At 31.3% G+C, this 27,816-nt stretch overlaps 2 protein-coding genes across 6 annotated transcripts in view; one reads left to right on the top strand and one right to left on the bottom strand.

Moving 5' to 3' along the window:
* Positions 1-27,816, top strand: part of LOC148624314 (integrin beta-like protein C) — a 269,209-nt gene that overhangs the window by 178,873 nt on the left and 62,520 nt on the right. The window lies entirely within an intron of this gene.
* Positions 172-26,695, bottom strand: LOC148624315 (protein sel-1 homolog 1-like). 5 transcript variants are annotated; one of them, XM_088567011.1, is made up of 19 exons: positions 26,634-26,695; positions 20,729-21,502; positions 17,317-17,364; positions 15,964-16,027; positions 14,908-15,070; positions 14,448-14,501; positions 12,685-12,744; positions 11,771-11,852; positions 11,385-11,542; positions 11,065-11,121; positions 10,173-10,241; positions 9,037-9,114; positions 8,640-8,702; positions 8,146-8,233; positions 7,223-7,371; positions 5,854-6,019; positions 3,370-3,617; positions 1,929-2,054; positions 172-482 (listed from the first exon to the last, which is right to left on the bottom strand). In XM_088567011.1, exons 2-19 carry the CDS (start codon positions 21,444-21,446, stop codon positions 351-353), a joined length of 2,523 nt encoding a protein of 840 aa, XP_088423137.1. In that variant the 5' UTR covers positions 21,447-21,502; positions 26,634-26,695; the 3' UTR covers positions 172-350. The 5 variants fall into 5 exon arrangements, with proteins under 5 accessions (XP_088423137.1, XP_088423141.1, XP_088423139.1 ...); XM_088567015.1 differs by having other exon boundaries at positions 21,305-21,502; XM_088567013.1 differs by having other exon boundaries at positions 21,305-21,502; positions 26,528-26,683.

The raw sequence follows: 27,816 nt of genomic DNA, 5'->3' as shown, positions 1-27,816 counted from the left end.
TTAAGTCAAGCTTCAATGACTAGATAGTGCCCTCTTGTAACTTTGGTCTGGATTCTACAACTAAAGTTATTGTCTAATGTCAGTATGTACCTCCATTGATTTACATTCCTATTATTGCCTTCAATTAGGAATATGCAATGACAGCACTTTTTGGGGGAGAAAATATCAAAAACATGTATAAATCATTTTAATAAGATAAATTATTATAGAATTAACAATCAGATTAAAGGGTACCTCCCATTCTTACATGCATAACTTGCACCACATTTGCCCATCCTTTCAAAATCAACCCCACCCTTCCATCAAACACACATTAAAAAAATCTCTCTCATATCAAAATTGTCTAAATATTATCTTATTCTTCGTAACAATATTAAAAATCCTATAAACAATGCGAAAAATGTAATCAAATACATGTCCCAATCTGGTCCTAATAAATATCTTGGATCTAATTTTTGAAAAAAGCTACTCATGTCTTCAATCTGAAAATATAGAAAGATATACTAATAATAACAAAATAAAGAAAAGAAATCACAGAACTCCTTAAAATAAAACATAATTAGCAAACAAGTTCCTTCAATTCATACATGTACAGTTAGTTTACATTAAAATAATCTTTCTACCATATGTTTGTGATAATCTATCAAAATGAAAGAAAATCATCAGGTAATAAATGTGTTAACTAAAGAGAATAGAATATGGTCATATTAAACAATTAGTTGAATAACCTCCCCTTGCATTAACCTGACATTAATTTATCTATATTCATTCACCTCAACTTCCTATAAGATTTACTTTTACATGTAGTACATTATGCAGTTCCCAAATGTAAAATCTTGAAGTTGGCTGATATGCCTTTGAAGTAATTATGCAATAACTATCTTTCTTTCTACATGTTTACATATGATGTCTTACCTTCCCATATAATTTAATTTAAATCAATTAAGCAGTTTAGGAGTTGAGCTTAACAATTTTTAACATGTAAAACCCTTCTGTTGAGGAATCCTCAAGATACTAATTATATTCCTTTATGCAAATCTACATATGATTCCTACATACCACAACCTTTGTTAGCAGGGTAGCAGGATTTAATTAATGAATATGGTAATGAACTCCAATGGCCATTTACATTAATAGCTGCTCTGAAAGTATTCCCTGAAGAGTATAACCTACTGGTGAATGTGTTTTGATCATGCTTGTGTACTATTACCAATAAATTAAAATCATTGCATGCAGTTCACTGAACAATCAATGACTTCTCATATAGTAATGTGGAAAAAAACCTCTTATTGTGAAATATTGCAATTACATGATTTCACCTAGCAAGACTTAACATGCTACATTTGTAAAGCCAGGAAATATCTAAGTGTAAGTGTTAGTAAGACTCGGGCAAAATGGGAAAATTCAAAAACATGCATGTCATCCCCACAGTCCTGACAATAAAATATCACTCAAGAATGCTTCCTCTATTTGAAAAGACCATTATTTGATCTCTGCTTCATTGGATTTGCTCAGAATTTTTTCAATAGAATCTTTGAAAAATGATGTTTTTGACAAAGTTATCTGTCCTTGAAATGTTAATTTGTAGTGCATTTCAATGAAATTATAACTCAATGGTCTAGCATGATATGGAAAATCTTGTCTGTTTTCCTTGATTCTGATGGTGCAAATAGTCAAATTACACTATCAAAATGATGTTTTTTTTCATACAATGTTTTACCTACTGCCTGATTCTTACAGGGACTGACACTTAATTGCTCTTGTAATGATAAATACTTGAACAAACCCTTTTGCAAGATTTTCTTACGCAAATTTCAACAATTGTTCTTTTTGACATGTGAAGATGAAATTCGTCAAAAATGGGAGAAAGCCAGATAATTAATAGTTTTTTTTTTTTAAACAGTGTCTTTAATTAATATATTACTAACCTCTTTATTGAAGACATCAGCACCATAAAATAACCCTAATTTAAACAGAGCCAAAGTTACAGGTACTTTGGCATCTATACTGGTTTCTGCTGCCATATCATAAAATCTTTTGGCAAGATGCAAGTCCTGAAAAAAAAAAAAAAAACAAAATCAACATATCTGTTTAGTTCCACCTTTTCATAATAAAATGTTGCATGTTGTGCAGCTTTTTGTAATCACAGAATTTGAAACCTAAACAATTTAGATAAGCATGGACATTATGTTAAGGCCTGATATATTCAAGTTAATCAGTATTAAACTGTATGGACATGTGGAAGACCTACAGAAGATGGCCAGATTTGTTGAGGAGACTGGCATTCAAGTGTAATGGCGAATGACAAAAAGAAGAAGAAGTATTAATTACAGACCAAAATTTAAGATCTAAATAAAAAGTTAAGGCACACCAAAGAACCCACAAGATTCTATTTTCATTTCATAAAAAAAGTTTAACAGTTTAATCCTATGGACTCTGAATAGAGAAGCTTAAAACCTGGGCCCAAAATTGAAAATCTACACAAATGGTAAGAATCTGCACATCAAAACCCCAAAAATATAATTTTGTTGACATTACAATGTAGTTTAATTTAGGACACTTTGCGGCTAAATGTGGACTAAAGGGGACCCAAAACTGAATTCTTAATACAAGGTAGGATACAGCTTACAAAGAATCTCAAGAATTAAACATTTGTTAAAAGTAAATGAACTAAAGCAAACTATTTGAAAACCAGGTCCAAAATAAAAAATCCATACACATCATACATAGTTAGGATCACAAGAAGTCATGATTAAATCAAATTCCACTGAAACAGGAAAAAAAATAAGCTATCAATACAGTTCTTTTAAAATGCTGGTTTGTTCAACCCCTCACCTTAAAACATCAATTCCACACTTTCTGCTCTGGTATGGAACATTTTTATCACATTGTTTAAAGATCCGTCCACTTCTATTCAAGTTATAACATGAAAACCAATTGTCTGAAGACATTGACAACAATAGTAGTACACCATTTCTGCACTAAAACAATTTTGCAGGTGTACACTAAGAAATCAGCCTTTTATTTTCAAAACATGATTTTACTTATTTCCATTCAAAGCTCAGGTTTGTTACTTTTTCCTTTTTATCACCATGTTCTTTGAAGACAAATACCTTGTAGCTGGTTATTTTTGTGGGTGTAAAAACTGGTGATTTCAAAGCAAAAGGGTATATTAACATTTTTGATGCTTCTTATTTTGGCGAATGTTGAGTGGTGCACAAAGTACTTAAGCCTAGAGTAAATATTTCACGGAAATTATTTTGCCATTTTTTAACAGACCACTAAAATATACCATAATTAGCATCAAGCAAAAATTACCTACTACACGGTATAGTGAACATTATTATACTATTTTAAAGAAAATCTCACTTGTTTAAGACCCAAGCCTTGTTCATGCATGTATCCAAGATTGAACATGGCCTGAGCATTGTGCTGCTGTTCAGATGCCATTCTATACTGACTAGCTGCTGATTCATAGTCTATTTTAGTACCATATCCATAATAGTGGTAATCTCCCATCTTGAGCCTAGCTATAGTAGACCCTTGTGATGCTGCTCTACCCCAGTGCAGTAAGGCTCTCTGGTAAATCTCATTTTCCAAAAATAACCCTACCTCACCTAAAACATGAATTGCATCTTACAAATCAACTTCTACTCTAACAAAAACTTAATCAATCTATTTTATTTGGTCTTCTAAAATCTATTTTGTAACACATAAAAATAATCTTTATAATTCATAGAACAAGTCAAATAACATAACTGGACTTATGCCATAGTCATATTTTTGTCAGCACAAAAATATCTTCAATATATGCATAAATATCAAGCAAGTAAAAAGCGTGGTGTTTTTTTTTTCTTTTAAAGTTACCTGATCCAATATAATAACAGAAAGTTGTATGATGTCACAAATGATGCAATATGAGCAAAAATGATAACTGTAGATTCTGTTTACTCTTTACTGAAAAAAAATGACGTTATGTGTAGCCATTTTGTAAGTTATATCGAAGAGTTTCTATTACGAGTGATTTGATTGGATTATGGATCCGGGTTAATATTTGTAACTTACTAGATGGCGCTGGACGATACCTGCTAAATATCAATGAGTGATGTCAGGGGTTTGAGGGAGCGAGGGGGGACTCAAAACCCTGACTTGGAAGGATGAAAGTAACCTAAAGTATATACCTATATAAACATATACTGCTGAAAAAAATTGTTCAACCACAGTCGAACCTCATTAAGTCGAAGTTGAAGGAACCATGCAAAAATGTTCGAATTATCCCAGGTTCGAGTAATCCGAGGCCGAGAATAAACTGGAAATACTAGTAGTTTGGTCCATGATTGTTTCTGTAGTTACATCATTTGTTGTGCTTGTACATGTACATGTACTTCACTTTACACGGTACTTCGTAATGTCATGTGTTTCATATCGGAAGATATTTTTTGTATGTTGTTTATCATGTTTGAAATACTGAACGGCACCGAGTGTTTTAGTGAAATTTCCTTTTTATTTTTTCTATATCAAAAACGTCATAGTTCATAACATGCTGCTTTGTTTGATTCACAATCAGGAGTATCGTCAATGTTCTCTACAACATTACAATAAAATTTCAAATTCACTAGCGAAACGAATGTAGTCATTGAAATACCCTTACTATCGTCTGTTTGATGTTTCATTAAATAGTCAAATACCACTACAATTCATCTGTAATTTTTACCATAATTTTTCAAAATATCAAAATATCCGATATCACTGTTAGTGTAAATTCCCACGTGTTATTAATAAAATTTGTTTATTTTAACAACACGCGCAATTTTAAATTAATTAAATAAATAAATCAAACCATAAAGAGTGTCAACAAATTAATTTTAAAAGCCACGCTAATTGTTGTTAAAACACACTTCGATCATGGTTTGAAATAAAGCAATCAGTTTTCCGACTAAATAGTTGACTTCGAGACATCAGGGTTAATTAACCTCGAAGTCCTATCGAAGGGACTGAGTTATCCGAGGTTTCGATTCATCCGAATTCGAGTCATCCAAGGTAAAATTGTATTGGAGTAAGGGGAGTTTTGCTGGGACTTTGTAATAAGTTCAAGTTATCAGAGATTTCGACTAATCCGAGTTCGACACATTGAGGTTCGACTGTAGTAAAAATATCATTTCAATATTTGTCAAATTTGTCTACCCAAGTGATGTGCATATCCTCAAAATGTATATAAACATTGCACAATAATTTACTTCCTGGTGTAACACGCTTTCTGACTGGATGAAAAATTTTGTATATCATCTAATAGACCAAATTTTGTAATGTCACTGACGTCATCAACCTTTTTTATTGGTTTACTTGTTATTAAATTATAAGGGATGACTGATAAATTTTTTTTTCAGTCTTTGAAGAAATAACTTCAATGCCTGTGGTGCACATGAAAATAAAATGCTATGCAGGTTATTTAGTGTGCACCACATGACTGAGGTTATTTCTACATTACATAGACCGAAAAAATATAACAGTCACTTCTTAAATAAATGATTGAATATTGTTGGTTCAATACTATATAGATAACACATAGTATGTATCCAGTTAATTTGAGTGGTTACTAGACCTGCTTTCATTGTAGGTGATAGGTGATGCAGGTAATAAGTATGAACTAGACAAAGAATAGAAAAAAATATACTGCCACACTTTTTACTATCTATCAGCATTTGAAGTATTCTCTGGGTATATCTTTCTATAACATGTTAGTGATTGAATCATGATAATTTGTATTTTTTCAAAAGTTCTATCATATTTGTGTGCAAAGATTCAACCGTTACTATATTATTTTTCCTAATACAACACACAATATTAACTTACCACTATCAAGAATATACGCAACATTAGATTGAGCTACTTCATAGCCAAGATCTGCAAGGAATGCATATTTCATCAGTGCCTGATGGATGTTTCCCTCTTTGTAAAGAGTATGGGCTTCTTGCAGCATTGCTGCCCATCTGCCTCTTTCTGCTACATTCTTAAAGAACTGAAAAAAAAATTTTAAAAGCATATTTCATCATTTACTATGCAATGAAACCCAGAGTGTAGCTATATAATTTGTTAACCTCAAATAAAGTGTAGAAATACAATCAACTTGCAACTCTGTCAATTATTTCCACTCTTAAATAGTTTAGTTACATTATATTTCTTACATATTTTTATAACCTAAAGTTACAAAAGAAAGATCATCCCATATATGGCTGTTTCATTCATTGAACACACCTTATAAATGACAAATGTTTTATAGTTCTATAAAATGCCCTCTTTTTACCCTTTTTTTAGCATCCTAGTTCTTCTTACAATTGGAATGCAACACAAGATTGCTTTCTGAATAGCCATCAGACATACTTGATATAAACACACTTGTTGTCTCAAATGGACAAAAAGTAAATAGTAACAAAAAGTGCCCCAAAAATATTTTAACTGTAACAAGCATTCTCAGAGTATTGCATTGCAATACAAAGTCCCCTACCAGAAGAAAATAGAATGCAAACTTAATGCATAATTTGTTAACATGAAAAATGTGGTAAGCTAAGTTTTTGTAGGTGGACCGCAACAACATTTAAATTTGATTTGTAACTGAACACCTTAGGCAATCTACTAAATATCAAATGAATATCTGCAAGCATGACCTAAAAAACAAAAAAGAGTGGAAAACAGAATATTACATGAATTTTCCAAGTCTAAGGACCATAACCCAGCAAAGAATCAACAGACTGGAATAACATTCAATTTGATACGTTTATGTTACTTACCAAGTCAAAAAAATGTACAAAACATCAAATGACAAAAAAAGTGTGCAAAACTGAGTTTTAGCAATAATTCGTTAAAACCACAGTCCATAACTCAGCAAAAAATTGGACTGGAACAAAATTCATTCTTGAATTGTAACTTGTCATGGTAAAGCAATGTATCAAATATACAACGTATATCTGCATGCATGACAAAAACTAGATATTGCCCCTAAAGGGACTAATACCCCTGCAGCCTGTTGAACACTGTATAATTGAGGACCGATTTTGGACATACTATTCACATTGGACACAGTTTTTATGGCAGAGACTACACACTTTTGACCCACAATTTGCTGCTATTTCTAAAACACAGAACTCCAAACAGCAATCAGTACTATCTTTTGTTGACAACACAATAAAAGAATATGACTTATTCCATTACATTGAAAACATACCTCAACAGCTGTATGACAGTTTCTCAGCACACCAGTTCCTGTAGCATGCATCTGAGCCAAGTTATAGTATGCTAGAACATGACCACCTTGAGCTGCCAAGTTGAAATACTTCACTGCCATTTTGTAGTCTCTTCTCACTCCTTTACCACCTGAACAATAACATATCATACTAAATCCCATTATAGAGTTGGACTGTGCCATTGATAATAAGAATAACTTTTAAGTATACAAACTACTGTTGTAATGATTTATCAGTAATTATTGCAACTGAAGGGAGGATTGTGAGTAATTCTAATAAATATCAGTTCATATAATTTTCTGTTTCAACATAAATAGGTTAAACAGCTGTACTTAAAAGCATGATACATGGGTCTTTCTATTTAGTGTTACAAGTCATATAACACTGTAGAAAAAAAAATCAAAAAATGTCCACAATAACTATAAATACAGTAGCACCATGGGAAATTTAAAAAATACCAATAGATACAGACGATTCAAATAAGTTTCATGAAAATTGCCAAAACATGTTATTGTCTGACATATAAACAAGGGACTGATGTATTATCAATAAACAATATGTCCTCTCTATGAATTAATGATGGGTGAATAAAAGTTCTAATTTCTGCATGTGCAATTTGCAGTTTTAACAATACTCAAAGCATATAATCTGAAGGTACTTTACAATATTCAAAGCATATAATCTGAAGGTACTTTACAATATTCAAAGCATATAATCTGAAGGTACTTTACAATATTCAAAGCATATAATCTGAAGGTACTTTACAATACTCAAAGCATATAATCTGAAGGTACTTTATGCTTTATGTTATTATAGGGTTGATATGTTTGTTGTTTTTTTTTCTCCAAAATCTTCAAAATATTCAGTGACATTTTAATAAATTATACAGTGATAAAAGACTTACTAAAGTACATGATGCCAAGCTGAAGTTGTCCATCAACCCATCCTTGATCAGCAGCTAGCTGGAAAAACTTGAAGGCTTTGTTGTAGTCCTAGAGTAATGAGAAACACTTGTTAACCAATATCATACATACTTCAGTTTTAATGTAATGCAGTTATAACACTGGTGTGGACAAAATAACAGAGTAAACAAACTCAACGTTAAACAATACTATAAAGAGAAACTTGGTGACTGATCAAGTCACTGTAAACAAAATAGTTTCTACTCGTTCCATAATCTACCATTAATGTTTGTACCATTAATACCAATAGTTGTAAATCATAGCAACTCAAGAACTTACATGTGCATTAATATTTGACACTTTTCATTATCTGATCTCATTTATATCATTCAAGACTGGCAAACTAAAGAAATCATCTGAAGATAAAGCTATATTATATACTCCATATTTGTACAGAATAATAAAACAGTGAAATAGGACGACTTTACTAACTAACCTTAGCGACCCCTTTTCCATACATGTACATCATGCCTAATCCTGTCTGTCCTATTGAATTCCCCTGGAAAATAAACATTATTAACTTGAACTTCATTTAGTTACATTTCAATTATTCATTAACAATTTATTAAATAAAAATTACTGTATTAATGGTTGGTCCAATTTTTTTTTTTCTGTTTTTTTTCCCATCTAATCACTTATCACTATCAATGATGACTTTAAGATGTCTTATTCTTTGTACATGTATTCAGAACAACAAACAGTGTTAATTTGTGGTAGCAGCAAAATTTGATGTTTTATGTCATGTGACAATATTTGATTCACCAATTAATTATCATCTTCCTTTGTTAAACAAAACAGTAGGTAAGATATATAAAAAGTAGAAAAGATTTTACCTTCTCAGCAGCATTCTTGAAGTACATAATGGCTGTCTGGTTGTTTTGCTCTACTGCAGGACTACCTTCTGTGTACATCTAACAAAGAATAAAATTAATAAGTATCAGTACAATGCATCACATACTTTCAGTAACACTTCATTTCACATATACAGCTTTTAATGCAATCAATCAAACTATTTTTCTTTTTTTTAAGTGTTTGAAGCCCAACTACTTAAAAAGCAAAATTGGAAAACAATAAAAAACTAATAATAACTCCCTTCCATGAAGACATATATCCTACCCATAAATAATTCAAACAGTTCAAAGCATTTTTGAGCTACAGAGTCATGTATTAAAAGATGGGCAGACAGTTGTCTACAATAATGAGTTTGTCATAAAACAACATACAGTACAGAGGGAAATTTTCATGAGGTTTAATTTTCACTATATTTGCGAGAATGAAATCAAGAAAATAAAAGCCAACCAAGTTTACGTCAAGATATTTTTTCATAATTTCCATTCCATTATATCTGAAGACGAGAACAATAAAGACTGTGAACATTTAATAATCATATTCATACAGTAAATTGCAAAACTTGTCACCTATGAAGGTATATGTTATACAGTATAAAAAGATCAAATTAGAATAACATCTAAAAGGATGTATCTATCATAATACATTGGTTCTGTTGAACATTTGTGGCTTCCACAGTTATGCAAAATTCGACTTTTTACAATTCATTATAGAATTTTCAGTAATTAACTGAAAAGTGTAAAATTGCTTTTTTGACTGAAAAAGGGAAACAACTCTTATAATGCATTGTCATAAATCCAATTCAGGAAAGTGTTTCTTGGCCTAAAGAAAACAAAACTTTGCATTCTATATATAGCTTAGGTGGCTAATTTGTTCTGATTACAAGCATGCCAGATATAATCTTTGAAAATACATATTCAAAAGATAACTATGACAAAAGATTAGTTTTACTAGAAATGTAGTTTCACTGGAAACATTTTTTTGTAAACTGTTTAATGTTCGAAGTAGACTCAAATGGAAGTAAATGCAACAAAACTTTTATTGGAATAAAACAAATTAATGATGGTTAAAAGATAACAGCTGTTCTGTATAAATTAATGAATTAACATTACAGTCTTACCTTGCCTAAGTATGCCATAGCATTAGCATTTCCAGATTCTGCTGCCATCAAAAAGTAGTGAAGAGCTCTCTGTAAATGAAGAAAATAAGATAAATGAATGAGCAAACAAGTTGTGTACTTAAAAATTAAGTATATTACAGTTAGCTCATTATGATCATTACTTCAAAAAGTCTGTTTGGCAGACACACACTTAAGTTTTAAACTGGACGTTCAGTACATGTAATATTTTCATTAAAATCATTGGCATAAATCTAGTTGAACGTTCACCTATATAAACACCTTATTAAATAAAATCGTTTTAAATGAAATTTTTACTTTAATCATACTGAACTGATATACATGTAACCAAGAAAATCACTTAACTTTAACACAATGAAAAATATATAAGACATAAACTGTCAGCAATGTAGTACTTTGCTTGTTCCTGTTGACAGGAATATTCTCATGAATCCTATATGTTTTGATGCCCTACTGTTTAATATTAAATCACTTTTATTTTCTAAAATTAAACCTTTATATTGTTAGGCAGTTTCAAATGTTTGATTCAAGGTAAATGATACAAAATAGTGTATAATCTTTATACTGGTATGTGGTACAAGATGTACCAGTCCAATGGTGTATAATCTATATACTGGTATGTGGTGCAAGATGTACCAGTCGAGTGGTGTATAATCTATATACTAGCATGTGGTACAAGATGTACCAGTCCAATGGTGTATAATCTATATACTGGTATGTGGTACAAGATGTACCAGTCCATATAAAATTCAGACACTGCCACAGGTAGACGTGATTCATGGTGTAGAAAAACCCAAGCTCACTTAGTATTCGTACCTACACATGTGTAATGAGTGTTTATTTTGACATATAAAAGTGTGATATCATACCATACCTCATGATCAATAGGTACTCCTCTTCCTCCTTGATAATATAACTGTCCTAAAACTACCTACATACAAAAGTTTATTGAAACAGATTGTTAGATTCATTAACATGATAAACAACCAAGATAAAGACATATCTTGTGAGGCAGAAGTACTATATGCAAGCTCTAAAACTGTACCGAGTTCAATGAAAAAACTAAGTTTTTTTTTTTTATATACCAAACTTTATATTATTTGAGATAGATTGTAATTGGTAGAAGAGTAACTAGTTAATCTAAATGTCAAGGTGTACTTTCACTTAGCTGCTAACATTTATCATCAAGACTACCTGAGCTTGAACATCTCCTTTATCTGCCAAGAAATGGTAATATTGTAACAAATCATCATCCATAAGTGAACTCTGACCCGAGTTCTGATTTTCTGCCTCTTCATGAATTCTGATTCTTTGTATAGCTGGACCACTGGAAAATGTCACAGCATCAGCAACTAGAAAAGTAAGAGAAAGCCTGATCTACAGTACTATACAACTAATAAATGTATGTACAATGTACCTACATTTTCAGAACCTTAATTTAAAGGTAAATCTTTATTAGTGCTCTTCCTCATAAAACTACCCAAATATCTTTTTAACATGAAGATATTCCCATTACATGTAATTAATATATCGGTAATATAAATGAGATTATGTAAAGAATACGAGAAGGATGTACTTACCTGCAGCAGCAGCCTTTTTGTAGTAAGTTAAAGCTGTTTCACACTTGGTTTCTACACCTATACCAGACCAGTATCTATAGCCCTAAAATACAAGTTATAAACTAGAATTATTGCGACGTGTATGCAGAATATTCTAAAATTTCCACTGAATTTGAATTTTTAATACATGTGTATAAACCCATTACTTATTTAAGTAGTAGTCTTTGTAAGAGTTGGGCCATGGGTGGCACATCATAATTCTCAATTTGGTCTTTTTTGCCTCAAATATATTCAATACATTTAGAATACAACTGAAAAACAATTTAAATTTATCCCGAAGCATCTGTGACATAGATGTTTTTTGACTGCTTATATAAGAAAAAAGTGCAGGAAAATTTTTCTGCCATTTTTCTATAGTGCATTCAAACTTAATTCACCTATCAATATTTTTAAAAAGCTAATTTTACAAGCACTTTGGTCATTTCTGGAGGTTATGAGGTATAAATACTTGGATAATACAATAAAGTATCTGTGTTTTTTTCTTCATGTGCCACATCTTATACACATTTTGCCTGATTCTTAGACAGAGAAGTACTTAAATGAGATAGAATGCACAAAAGTTGCACGATACTTTGTAATTACCCTTTCAAAATGATCATGTTAAGAACATGTACATGTCCCCTTAATGAGATAAATTAAGTTATGGTATAATTTAATCATTTACAACAGCTTTGTATTATTTCAATTTTGTCCTTTTTGTGTACTTCTTCTCTTCATGTTATGATTTCAAATATATGAATGTTTTGAACACCTGAACACCTTAATGATCACTTTACAACTACAGTTTTGCATTTCTAAATTAATGATGAACTGGTCCATAACTACTGAAATACATGTTTAATTGTTACGTTACATTAACAACAATTCCTACACACCAGTGTCATCTGTGCCAACGGGTCACCACCAAGTGCACCAAAGGTATAATAAATCAAAGCCTGAAATAATAAGTATATTTTTTAAATATAAACCTGGAATAAGACTTCATTGTTGACATATTCTTTAGAAAATAATAGTGAGATCACCCTTACTCTACTTTGAGCATGCCCACCCTGTATTATCTCCTTAAGGTAACATCCTATAAAACAGAAGGTATGATGCTTTATCCTTGTTTCATTTTAGTCCACTGAAAGGATAAAAAGTATCCTTACAAAAGAAAAGAGAAGAGAGGTACAGTGATTACTAGTCCAAGTTTGGACAATGGTGCATCATTATATAGATAGTAGTGAAGTATCAAATGTTCCCTGAGAAAAAAAATCAATAATTCACACTGTGAAATAAATTTAGTAATTTTGCCTTTGGACTTTCTCCCACAAAAACAACTCAACACAAACTATAAAATTTATTCAGAAAATAGAAATAATTTATGGAGAAATCTACATAATAAGTAGGATAATCACTTGGTTATCATGAATAACCAAAATATAATTACTCATGTCAATTATGCTTAAATATTAACTTGTGTTAACACTAGTCAAATCATGGCATTTTTCAGCATTCATGATCATATTTTGGTTATTCATTCTTTTCAATTAATTATCCTATTATTAAAATTTCTAAACAATATGACTAACATCAGTATCAAGGATCCAGAAATTTTGATAGCCCATGCATTTTGTAGCCCATGCCGGACATTTTACCTAACTTCAGCTGAAATTTTTGTCAGTCTTTACATGCTCAGATCGAAAATAAACTTTAAGAAACGTTTGTATGTAGTTATTTAAGATAAATATTAAAAAGTGTGTTATTTCATCACATACTCTGTCTTTTACAAAGTATCAGAGCAAGTGAACGTGTTCAGTTTTGAAAATGTAAACAAAACATTGTATCTCTCTGACTTTTTCATCACATAGGCAAACAGCCAAAAACTTCTGAGTGATGAAAAAAATGTTGATTATTTACAAAAGAAAATCGCAAACACATTTTGTATATTGATTTAAATGGTCTGTTGCCTTCTGTGCTAAAACGATTCAATCGACGAATTAATAATTACAAACTACATGTACGACTGTTTCAGTTCCATGCACTTTTGTTACCTCTGAAAGATCGGCAGGAATGGTGGACTTGTCAATCTTTTTCTTAATTGATAAATGTATGAAGATTCTCAGAGTTACTTAAATTAATTTGTATAGGCAATGGGGCTGCACATGTACCGTTAATTCAATTATACAATTAACTAATCTGTTACAGGTAAATCACAGTCACATGTGGCTGCACATCGGCTAAAATTGACACACACCTGTCAATTAATTTCTAATAAACAATTAGGAGACTGGTAGACAGGATGTTTATACACTAATAAAACCACACAGACTGTAATCTATAAGAGTTGATAATTTTTTATGTCCGATATTGGAAAATTGTCGTCGGTCATTTGCAAAATTTGTCGGTCAATGACTGGCATTTTTGACCATTCCGGATCCATGATCAGTATTCTTATGAATGTATGTATATATAAGAAAACAAATTGTCTTAAAGAAAATGTTGATGAAATACCTTCTAATAATATCTTCATTACAAAATGCTGATGTTAAATCAATATTTGACATATTCTAAATATTTTTTTTTATATACAAATGGTCATTTGAATGTATCAAATTACATTGTATAAGGAATATTGGTTACTTGTCATTCAAATCACCTTAGCTTGACTTGAGTTGACCGAAATTCCAGCACTGTACAAAAAGCCCATTCCCTGAAAAAGAAAAAAATGAGGATGAACAACGCATGTAGTTTTAAAATTCCACCAAGATTCTTTATATGGATACATGCATAGAAGTGAAACATAACTGGATTTTTTAATACAGAGAATCTTAAATCTACCTCATAATACCAGTACAAACTACTGTAAATGTAATAATTATCTGCAGATTCTGTCATGTGAACATATTCTCAATATAATTCTTGTGGTTAAGAATTTGCTGATACTATTCTCATGTTTTTTCTGCTCATGATAAAAATGGCAAAAATTAGACCACTGTGAAAACTAATACATTTAAAGTAGCTTTTTACTGTTGCTCTTGTTTCCATGCTTAAAAACATTTCATTGCATTGTATTTCTTAATTCTAAAACTAACTTAATTGTTATTTTAAGTACATACCAATTGTCCTCTTGGTGAGCCTCTTTTGGATAAATCTTCAAAAATAGCTCTTGCCTTTTGTATATCTAGAGGCATATAATCACCAAACAGGTGTGCTAATCCAATATGTTCTAAAGCTTTAGTATGGTTTAGATCTGCAGCCATTTTAAAAAAATGATGTGCTCTGAAAAGTAAGTAAATAAATCATTGTCATATATACTTAGATTTGATGCAAATACAAGAAAACATAATAAAAACCATAAAATAGCATCCTCCAATTCCTGCCTAAATCAATGCAACCAATTATTTTTTCTTCAACTCTTAAATCTAAAAACAAAAACAATGCATGTCTGTCAGAGCAAACCTGCAACAATATAATATCAAGGCTTACCTACTGACTTAAGAACTATTTTTAAAAATATGTGTTAAATGGGATTATTTGACCAAGACTTTCATAGTGCTTAACCAATTTAAGCTTCTTTTCTATCGTTTATAATGGCTCCAAGATGGGAGAAGTCTTCATGACCCCACAACCCCCTGGCTACAGGCCTGTAAATAGTTAAAATTATTGAAAAAGAATAATTCTTTTATGATTGGACAAATAAGCAATGATTATATCACAATGTTACTCTCAAGGAATTTCTGAATATGTTTTAGTTATTTTTGAAAGTGGACCAAAAATCATCTTATATGCCATGTTAAATACAAAACATTACCAATCATATATAACATGTTTTGAAGTCAAGAAAATCTCACATCAAGCCAGACAGGGCATGATGACCATCATGTGATGTTCTGTTAAGACTTTCAAAACTGATGTTATTCTGTTCATCCTGTCACATCACAGTGGATGTTACATTACCTGGTAACTGTTAATGGTTTTAGTATCATGACAGTAGTCTGTAGTAGTAAAAACAATGGAAAATTGATAAAACTGCAGATAAAAAACAATAACTAGGAATTTCCTTGGTCTGGGTAATCACTTCTCTCAAGAAGTAATGTAACATTTTATTAGACAAATGTAGCATGAAAAATTCACTTTCAAATTCAATAAGCTTTTCGTAAAATATAACTTACTGATGATAATCCTTTACGAAAGTTCCATTAATTAAAGCTTCTCCTTCCTTGTAATGCTCTTCAGCTAGAAGTAAAAAAAAAAAAAAACATAGTATGCATGTCACTCATTGTCAAATTGAGACTCTCTTCTGTAATAAATAACACTTAAACAATTTTTTTTTAATAGCTTAAAAATACTTTTATACCTTCAATCATACAGTAGCTCAGTTTACATCGGTGTTTTCACAGAGATCAGTATTTTGAGCTTATAAGAAAGTCAATCGTTGTAATTTTTCTAATAATAAAAAAGACATCAATTTGATGTAGAAAAAAACCACTTATTTGTATGGTAAGCCCATATGGTATAGATACTGCAATAAGAAAATGTTGGTTTTTTTTTTAAATACAACAGTAAGAAACATTCAAATGGAAATTAACAAAAATAAGAACTACACGTTTCCTTTTTTCAAAACTCAAGATTTTTACATAAAGAAAAAGGTGTTTTACATGTAGTACATGCATATGCAAAGTCAAGGTATTGCTAAACAGGTCAAAACCACTTGTTTTCCTCCCATTCTGATGTTTTCCAAGTGCACATAAAAAAATAAATACAAGGTTTAGGTTATTTTGCAAAATGCTTGATTTTTTCCTGTACTTAGAATGGGGAAAGCAACATAAGCCTACTCCACCAAAAATTTTGATCATATTTTATTAAAAATGCATGAAATGATTCCTTATATCATACTGGTATGCTCAATTATCTATGCATTTATAAGTTTACACATACAAGTTTTGGTTTATATTCACATTAAGGGTTTCCACCAGTGTGATTTTTATAGCAACCACATGAGTCAAAAACAATTTTTTGAGCCAATACTATTTCACATTTCTTTGCATTTATCACATTACCATATACGACTGTACCCGACTTGTTAAAGGAAACTTCAAATTCATTTGGATTGAAACTCTCATTAGCAAGTACACAATGGATAATTTATAGTTTCATTCTGTGGTTTGAGCTGTTAATACAAAATCAATACTCCTACATCCATTTTATTTAGTTATATGCCCCTACCATCTACATGTTGTTTCTGTGTCAAAGTCATATGCCAATGGAAAACCCAAATTTACTTAGATCAAATCAAAATAGCAGATACAATGTGCACAACAGCATTTCCTAAAAGTGTCGTAAGAATTCATCAAGTGGTTTAGGAGAGTGAAGGATACAAGAGTGTGATAAACCATTAGACAGAAAGATGAATTGACCGACAGAGTTCTTGTTCACTCTATACCACTCACTTAAAAGTAAACAAAGCATTATAATAACATGGTTAGTGGCTAACAATATAATTACTGATTTACAGTACATGTTACCTTTTAATTCCTCTGGTGACATTATTGTTTCTTCCTTCACAGGCTCATCTGAAATAGAAATTAAATCATGTATTCTCTACAAGTGATTTATCAACTGTTACCATAATTAATTTTACATTCCTCAATAAGACAAATGTACATGTAACACTGGAGTTGAAATATAGTTTTCTGAATTATTACAAGTGGTATATCAGAATTTTCTAATTGTATAACTGTCATGAACCAAATCTAAAACTGAGATATTTGTTGCAACTGATTTTTCATATCTGTTGGAAATTTCAACAGTAATTCTAGTGGAGTTTGTTAAGTTAGTAGAGTGTGTGATGTAATTCTAGTGGAGTTTGTTAAGGTCTCATTAACCACTTCTAACGTTTCCATTACTTTACATGTTAAAAAAGTAATTTTCAAAGTCTCACTGTGAATTTCCAGGACAAATGACATCTTAAAGTTGCATACCGTTGCGAAGCTTGGAAAGTAAGGCTTCCAAAATCATTATGCTAATGGTACGATGATAGTAGAAATTCTTCACAAAATTTACTTGAATAAATATACTGTTCTGCTAACTGACAGCATGGAGGCAAATTACTCACACATGTAAACAATATTCATACACTTTTGTAATTAATTACATATATGATTTTAAAGTACACATTCTTAGGTTTATTTTGACTACTTTTAATCATAATACACACAAATAATGCACTTACAATGCATATGTCTAGGTTCAGTGTGTTTTTGGTACTACATAGAGGGGTGGCCATTTGACCCGGAAGTGGTTAGTGAGACCTAAGTTAGTAGAGTGTGTGGTGTAATTCTAGTGGAGTTTGTTAAGTTAGTAGAGTGTGTGATGTAATTCTAGTGGAGTTTGTTAAATTAGTAGAGTGATGTAGTAAACCTAATCAACCTTAATTCAAGTACATTACATTTCAACTACAATTGGTTTTATACACAAATAAATTATGAGTAATAACTCTGAGCTTTTAATGAATTAAGCATTATGGCAAAACATATAAAATTAATTGCTCAAGTCCAAGAACACTAGATATAGAAAACATAAAATACATGTACAAGTGCTTTCCTTGTTAACCTTTACTAGTTACAGATCAGTATCCTGCAAAAAGTCGTCTTTATTAATAAGTTCATTGATTTTCTACAGAATTATTAAAAACATGAACATGGAAATAGTCTGATATCTAAGTAATATGAAACATTAAAACAAAATTTTCAACTCATAGTACATGTATGTCATACTAGTATTACTAGATAATGTTAATTTCATTTTTTTCTATAATTGGCAATTTTTTATTACTCCTAGACAGTAAAACAAATAAAATCAATGTACAATGACTTGTGATACCTCATTAATAAACATGGAGACAATAAGAAAATGTTCATTTGACGATATTTACAACTCAAACAGACTCTCTGTACTTAGACATATGTCATCATTAATAATTTTAGTAAAATTTGAAAATAGTGTAAATGAAAGCCACCACCATCTACAAAATCAGAAACGAGCAGTCTTTTTATGTTTGGTTGTATCACATAAACAGGCATACCATAGATGTCTTTGTATATCAAGTAAATAATGAAATAAACTAGAAGTGTTGATACCCATGCTACCCTTCCTAGAAACCACATATGGAACCCCCAAAGTCATTCAGATGAAAAAATTAAATTAGAGGAGCACAATGGCATCACATGATATAAAAATGGGAACAGTTTCATCAAAATCTGTTCAGTAATTTGAAGGGTATTGTGGATTAGAACTAGGTACGGACAGCATGACCACTATATACCAGTACAACCTGTTTTTCAAGCATGGATATAGAAAAATTAAATATTTGTTACCAAAAACTTGTTTCATATTACTTTAAATAACAGATAGATTATTAATTAGCATGCTAAGGATATAGAAATTGTACTAAATAAATTAAATAAAGCACAAGAGAGGTAGTCATAACTAAAAATACTCTTAAAAAGGTTTAACATGGCAGTCTACATATTCATCCAAAATTCAAATACCAGTAATCAAAACTTTAGACTTTATCCCAAATGAACATGTAGACTACCTTGATAGTTAAGAAAGAAAAATATACCCCCATCATAAAGTAATACAAAAATTAACAACACCTGGGTCACCAATATCAAAATAAACAATATAAATGATAAGTGTAACTATTGAAACAGGAAAATGAATCCCATCACCTTATCATGCCAAAAATATCTGGTTACATTTTAATGTATTTAATGTATATAATACATCCATTCCAGGATAAGTTTGGTGTATGTGTATATCAAATTTCCAGTGTCCATAGGAAAGGCAGTTCTCTACTTTTACCTTTTTTGGTTTCTAAAGGGATATCATCTAGTGTTCTATAGTTAGTTTCTAACTGTACTGGGGAGCCTGGTTGTATATAATCTTTGACCTGAACAGTTATCTCCCCTGTAGGTTGGATTGCCAATATATAAGTCTGTCCTCTTACTGTTCCATCTTTATTGGGTTTGTAAATAATTGTCTCCATCCTTTTATTTCCATTTAACCTCTTTGTTATCTTGTCAACAAGTTCCATATTGACTCTTCTTTCATTTATTATTGCAGGAAAATCACTGGCTGTATATTTTCTAGATTGTGTATATGAGTCTGGGTACTTATATTTGTAAAAGTTTTTAATGTATTCTTCTCTACCAGCAATCAGATCGTGCTGAGGTTCCTCCTGAGCAGCACTCCACCAATCCTCTAACTGGCTTTCTGAATGTTTTTGTACTGACATAGGATCACTGTCTCTGTTATCTTCCCACTGATACAAAGTATGCTGAGGTTTGCTTGGACTTTTAGCATTCTGATCTTCAATGGTTCCTTGGTCTTTTTCATCATATTTTCCAGTCATTTCTTCATTATGCTTACCACTTTCATAATATTCATTTTGAAAAAGCTGCTTTAAAGCTTGATCTTTTAACACTGTTTGAGTTTTTTGCAAGACCTTTTGAAAATGCTTAGCAGTCTGAGGCTTAAGTTGTTCATAAGCTTGTGGATTAATCTGTTTTAAAAGTTCTTCATTTAACATGTGCATTGTTTCTTCTTTGGTATTTAGCTTTTGCTTTTTCTCTTCAGTAGAAACCACACCTTCTCTTCTAGACATTTTATTACTTTTTGTGTCATCTTCATTTTTCTCAATTGATTTAACAAGTTTTTCACTTTCTCTGTTGACTTCTATAAATTTCATTCTCTTTCTTGTATTCCCAAAGCTTTTTTCTTGGCCAAATGATATTTTTTGTGAATTATGAGATGTATGGACATGCTTACCGGAAGGGTTATATTTAGATGTGCTAGTCACACCTTTATCAGTATTAGAAGAGCTACTATGAACATTATTAGTAGAACTAGAACTACTGTGCACACCAGAATTACCTGACCTCTCTGGTTCCTTGGTACCTTCAGAACTATGTTCCTCTAACCATTCATTGAACTCTTTTTCACTTGCAGCATCTTCTACACTCTTTTTACCACTCCCTTGAACAGAATTCTCAGCTGGATTCTCCTTCCCCTTCTCTAAGACAGTTTTCAGTACCTCATTTTTGTTTTCGAGACTTTCACTTTCATCCTTTTTGATCCCACCAGAATTTTTAGTCTGGAAGCCTTCTCCCTTCTCTGATGATGGACCAGGTCCAGAAATTTGGTTAGTCTCCTCTTTGTCATTTTTGTGTGAGTCACCAAACTGTTCTTTAGGATTCTGTTGAGCAACTTTTTCCTGTATGGCATCACTGGGTTGAACATTATCTTGTGATTTTTTTTCATTACTAAAGGTAACTTTTTCAATGTTCACATTTTGTTTTTCATTTTTATAATCTAAATCATGACTATCACTAATACTTGGCTTTGTCTGTATATTTGATTTTGTCTCTAAAATTACAGTTTGTCCTTTTTCAGTTTTATCATGAACAGTTTGCTTTGTCTGGTCTAATGATGTATCAATATTACCCCTACCTTGAGGTTTAACATTATCAGTAACTTTCTCTACTGTTTTAGTTTCCTTCTGAGGAAATTGAGGATTTTCCCCGGAACTCAGTGTCATACAAGCAAGATAGACAAACACTAAAATGAGTAGGATTTCAGATTTTCTGTCCATGATGCAACAACATTTACTTATGTTGAACTGCCACTGTTCAATATTAAGATGTGTACCTACAATACAGAAAAAAAATCATTACAGTATATTTGAGACAGACAGACGGACATATACTATTATCACACACCTAAAAACTCTAAGACTCTGAGCTTGCTTTGCTTGAATTAAATAAGAAACCAAACTGATGGAAAACGGTTATTAATTCAAAAGTGATTTAGATTGAAAAAACAAAATAGGTGCACAAGGTCCACATGCGATATTTTAGAAAGTGTGAAAGTTTCATAAATTACAATATTTTGTATAAAAAAACAATAAATCTGCCTTTCATGAGACAATGTATGCCAATTGTAACCTCCAAACTATTAAAAACAAAACAACTAGAAAAGAATTGAAATAAAAGAAATAACTAAATTTGTCAATCATAATTTCATAACTGATAATTCAAAACCGGTTGTTCTTTGTCATATACTTTGAAATAGTAAGAACAAATAATAATTGTGAACCAGTCTTATCCATCGGAATAAGCAGTGTGCTTGGGAGGCTGGGATTAATTTGTTGAAACTTAAATGACATTGAGATGAAATACAAACAAAGATTTATAGACATGTTATGAACATCAATCAGGATTTTACACTAGTTTCGTCTTTAAGCACTGACCACAGTCTAGTAGTAGACAAAAAGACCATGATATACTGCAGTCTGATTATGATTACTGGACTAAAAGCTCTCAGTTTCACTTTTAAACAACTACTCTACAAATATTTTTAGACAAGGAAGTCAGAAAAAATTGTTTTGTTCTATTGTACTATTCAATCAAAGTTCATTTTTTGGGACAAGTAAGTTTTGGAAGCTATTTACATGTACATTTGTTAAAAACAATGGTAAAAAAAGTTATTGCCGAGGTCCGATATTGCAAGTTTGTGTTGGAAATATTGGTGTCTACCAACTAAATGGCATTATGAAGTAGATTATGTTTACATTTATTTTAATCTGAAAAAAAAATGAAAATGTTACATAAGTAGTAACAGGAAACATGAAGATAAAATTATGTAACAAAAAAAAGAATATTTGGCAATCTAGGTAAATTGTTTTTACTAATTCTCAAGCATATGCAATGTACAGTGAAAATTTGTTCATCAAATGATTTGAATGTTCCTAGAACTTCCTTAATTGTTTTCTAATGACATTGAAATTTACTCTTTTTTGGTTCCAGAAATGTAGGACAAAGAATGAAATTTCATGGTTTTTTTAAAGTGAAAGTTAAGAATTTAGTCCTGTGGAACAAGGTCAAAATTAAAGATATTCTGTTCTTGTATTTTTTGTATGTCTATAAGGTCTCGAAAGCTCGAAATTGTAGGTGCTATCAAATTTATTTTTAATAATATGAGGAAAGTGAAACCTTAAATGCTCCGAAGAAACATAAATTCAAACACTTTTCATAATTTTAATCAGCACTGTTATCATTAACTTCCAAAATGGTAAAATTTGATGATGATATACTGTTTTTATCATCCTAATGCATTCTCCTTATTGTCATGGTCTGAAATATGTATGGGCAAAAATATCAGGCATTCATAAGGAACTATGGGTTTTCATGGTCAGAAATGTCTTTGGGTTGAATTGTATGGTATTGATAAACTGATTTTGCCATTTTCGTAAACATTTAGTCACCATGTTTAGACCATCCTTATCTTGAAAAAAAAGGTAAGATAAGATTTGCATTTGATCATCAAAGCTACCAAATGCTTTCATAGACTGGCGTGATTCTCCACTGCATTTCAAAAGTATATGAGAATGAAGCTGCCATGATGCTATTTTTAAACTCCTGATTTTACATTCATAAACCCGAAATTGATGGTTTTCTTGCCATAAAATGATAATACAACCATTAACATTTGGAAGCATAATAGTGGTTTTTTTCTCTGACAGTTCACATGAATCTGAAATTATATATATGTATGTTAGTTTTACTCGCTTCCAAAGGACGATAATGGTGGAACTTTCCAAAATCAGTATGTATGAAACATTAGACCAAGCAGCTGAGAGACTCTAGAAATGAGTTTTAAACTCCAACATGCATATGTTTGGATGCAGTTCACCTATCTCATATAAGAGTTTGAGGCCATGGATTTCATTATACATGTATGTCTAATATTTTATGCACTATGGAACAAATTACCATTGTGATCCCATATCTACTGGTAATAAATGGAACTGACTACCCCATATGACATATCAGGGACTTAATATTGTACCACAGGGTCCAGAAATTTTGACAGTCCATGTCGGACATTTTATCAAATTTCAGCAGACCTTTGTGTCAGTCTTTTACCTCCCTAGGTTGAGAATAAACTTTAAAAAAACCTTTTTTGTAGTTATTTAAAGATAAATATTGGAATTTGTGCAATTCCATTACATACTCTGTCTTCTACAAAATATCTGAACGAGTGAACGAGTTTGGTTTCAACCACATATGGACATTCTGACATAAACAAAACATTGTGTCTCTCGGACTTCTTCATTACATCGACAAACAGCCGACAACTTCTGAGTGTTGAAAAAAATGTTCAATATAAAATTGCGAATACATTTTGTATATTGATTTGAATGGGTTGTCGACTTCTGTATTGAAAAGATTCAATCGATGAAATAATAATTACAAAATACGACTGATTCCTAGCTTCAGTGCTTTTGTTACCACTGAAAGAAAAAAAGATGGATTTGTCAATCTTTTTCTGATTTAAATCAAGTCATAAATGTATGAAAATTCTCAGAGTCACTTCAATCAATTCGTATACGTAATGGTCATGCACATGTAGCGTTAATTTAATTATGCAATCAACTAATCAGTTAGAGGTAAAATCACAGTCACAGGTGGCTGCACATTGTCTCATTAATATTGACGTACAAATAATTTCCAATTATCAATTAGGAGACAGGTAGAAAGGATGTTTATAAAGTAATAAAACCATGCTAACGGTAATTTATAAGAGTTAACAATTTTTTTATGTCCGATACTGGAAAATGGTCGTCGGTCATTTGCAAAATTTGTCGGTCGATGACCGGCATTTTTAACTGTTTCCGGATCCTTGATCATACCTGTAAATGTATAATGCCACTACAAAGAATGACCAGAAAGTAGTTAAAAAAACAATGTAGTTCCTAGGATGCATGGTACATTTTTTTGTGATTTAGCCAATACATGTTGTACAAGTAAACTTGGTATCATCTTACATGTAAGGCTTATTGTTCCAGGTACACACTAAAAACAACAGTTTTTCACTAAAATGTTGAGAATCATTTTTTAAAAGCCTAGATCTAAAGCCCTTGATTTGTCAAAGTAGTATTTTTAGTACTGGTCTACTTCAATTTCACCATTCAGCCATTAAATGTGTGCCACAATTTTTATAATTGTCTTTAAAGTGTCGCTTCTTTAACAAAACCTGTTTAGGTTCATTCTAACAAACTTAAAATAAGTAAGTGACCTTTAAAATTGCTGAATTTTATATAGAAAGCAATAAAAGATGTACATCCAGGGCTCAAGCTACTTGAGAAAAACAGGGAGAAATGACTTCTCTTTCAGAGAGACACTAGGGAGAAGTGAACGCAGTCGCACATCATTTACTAATGCTTTTTAAAATTATATGTGATTATGTTACTTACATGCACACAATATAAGCAAGCATTTTCATACATTCATTTTCTTTTATTGATATTAATATTACTTTTTCTTTAAGCTACATATGTAAGTAACTAAATATTTTGGACAAAATGAAATCAGCCTGCTGACTGAATGATTGATTGTATCATACATTTATGAAATTGAATTTCTAATCTATACCTTTACCCCTTACCAAATTTATTACAGCAAAATTAATATATGATTGAGAAAAGCAAAGCTTCTTGCATTGCTTTGTCCTTTTGATTTTGTCTTTTTTCACAGCACTGGAATAGAAACTTTCAGGCAGTGACACTGTGTTGGAATTTTCATTTTCTGTTTTTTTTTCCCTGATCCCACTTAATCCATAATGGTTTCTTGTTCAAAATAACCAGTCTATTGATATAAGTTGATCAAGAGTATCAATAAACATGTAAAAATTTTATTATTGACAAATCAAGACTGAAACTTTATTCAGTTATTGACACATTGTAGCGGTTGGTATGAACTCGTCTCAAGCTTAAGAAATGTTCCGTTGAAATGGAGAATTAATTGTTCTGTTATGAAACATGAAGATCAGGTTTTCTACCGAATATCAATTGAGATAAATTTAACTCCAAGAACCAGTACAACGAATTTGCAAGTTTCGTAACAAAATGTGAACGATAAAACATGAATTATCATAATCTGAAGTGAAGAATGTTCATTCCGTATCCTTACTTAAACTTTTGAAACAAAAAGCTGATTAAAATCCTTGCTTGTAAATGATAATTCAATAGATTTCGAAAATTTTTACAATTCATTTTCTCAAAAGGGCATCATTTTTGTTTGAATTGTAATAGGAAGAGAGATAACTCTGGTCAAAATAAGACGGATTACAGTCCCGATCATGGGCAATGTCTGAAAATGAGAGGGCGACTTCACTTCACTTTGGGTGTCATATGAGGGCGAAGTGAGCAACTATTTTGCCTGAATCACCCAGTTGTATGAGCCCTGAACATCTACAGTAGTAGTGGGATTTCACCTTATCCTTCCTATGTAAGGGGGAAGACTCCCACAAAATTAATGAAAAATTAAGAATTTCCTACATACAATGTAAGATTTGTGGGAGGATCTAGGTTAACAACTACTATACTTTCAGCAACAAAATACTAAATAATAAAATTTGCATGCAACAAACAATCGTTTTCACATTTAAATGAGTAATTCTACCACATGATGCCATGAACAGTTTCAAAGGTTATGTTTATATACCACCCCGAGAACATATGTACAAATTAATTTTAATTCAAATGAAACTGTTCAACTTTTATTATTACTTATTAAATTAAAAGACTGTTTTTTTTTTTTTTTAATTTCCACTTCCAGTTCCAGGACAGAAACAACGAGAAAGGCACTCAAGGCAGCTACAAGTGTAACTTACACTCTGACTACTGTGTTAATGATAAGTTACTAGATTAAGAACTTATAATATCTCTTTAAGATACCAAACGATGATTCAATAAAGCATTTTGAACGCTAAATTTTACTTTTTGGCCACGTCTATTTTTTGACAGCTTGTTTTTCTGCCATGTTTGTTGTTTTGTTTGTGTGGGGAATTTTGATTGGGTATTAGAACCGGAAATGGTATCGCTGAAAAGTGTTGAATACCACTGTAAAAATAATTTCGATATAACAACGGTCTAAAATCTTTACTGATCCAATATGAAATAAATGATTTCATCTACATAAGAACTGAAAGATAATTTTCATGTTTTAAATCAAATTTCATGTTAACATTGAATTTTAGGCTCTTTTTTTGGACTTAACTTTTATTATGGACCGAATAGTGTTCGGTTATTTTGTTGTTACCCTTATTTGCAGCTAGCTCTGCTTTTATTCTGGACTTGACTTGATTACGGATCGGAATCACGGGCATTTGTTTCATATAAAAAAATGATGGTCACCATAATTTTTTTTTTGTGAAATTAATGCCTGTGATCGGAAAAATGTTCGGTAATTTTGTTGCCATTACCCTTATTTGCAACTGATGTAACTACCCAACTATCTTGAGTGATTGAACGTCATCATAATCAATTAATCAAACACACTTTGCTCATGTATTATTGAGTACATGTATAAGCAGATGCAAGGCATACTCCAGCAATGCTAGATGTTCTCTGGCAAGCTATTTTCTGACTTTGTGCCATCTAATGGAGGAACGAAGGGTTTATATATAGCAAGGATTGTAATCTCGCGCAATTTTACATAGCACGATTATAAATATGTTGCGTGGGACGAGATACAGCTATATTACCCATGATGCATTACGTTGATGCAGAGCGTGCCCTTTTAATGCCTAAAATGTCTATAAGGATATTTATAGCTGTAGCTTCCACTGCTTTTGTGATATCAATGTTTTATATGACATAATTTTGACTGTATCGGCGGCTAGCTGAGGCTAGTATACTGAAATCTCCCTACGCGAGATGTTGCGATAATTTACGAGATGCGAATCCTTCTATAGTTAACTCCTTGGAGGTACGGAATTCCAACCTCTAAAGTTGTAAGAGTAAAGTAAGGCATATAAAAAAGATTTAATGCTGAATTTCCTGTAGTCAATGTGATAGTTTTGAATTGCGATAATTTTTTTATACTTAAGGTAGATCATACCTTTTCTTATTTTTCTCAAATATGACACTGAACGAACATACCGTAAAATTTGAAAAAAAA

Source organism: Perna viridis, chromosome 2, assembly GCF_037379345.1.
Source record: "Perna viridis isolate PV_CMFRI_1.1 ecotype Kerala chromosome 2, ASM3737934v1, whole genome shotgun sequence".
Lineage (NCBI taxonomy): Eukaryota > Metazoa > Mollusca > Bivalvia > Mytilida > Mytilidae > Perna > Perna viridis.
Note: the sequence above shows the minus strand (reverse complement) of the source record. Positions and strands in the feature narration are given on the sequence as shown.

What these genes read in the sequence shown, in the direction of transcription:
- LOC148624315 (XM_088567011.1), bottom strand. Translation starts at nt 21,446, where the DNA reads ATGGACAGAAAATCTGAAATCCTACTCATTTTAGTGTTTGTCTATCTT. An exon ending in TCAAGAATGCTGCTGAGAAG is followed by an intron (nt 8,703 to 9,036) that starts GTAAAATCTTTT and finishes TTTATTTTCCAG; the next exon opens with GGGAATTCAATAGGACAGAC. An exon ending in GCTTGGCATCATGTACTTTA is followed by an intron (nt 7,372 to 8,145) that starts GTAAGTCTTTTA and finishes GTTATTGTTCAG; the next exon opens with GTGGTAAAGGAGTGAGAAGA.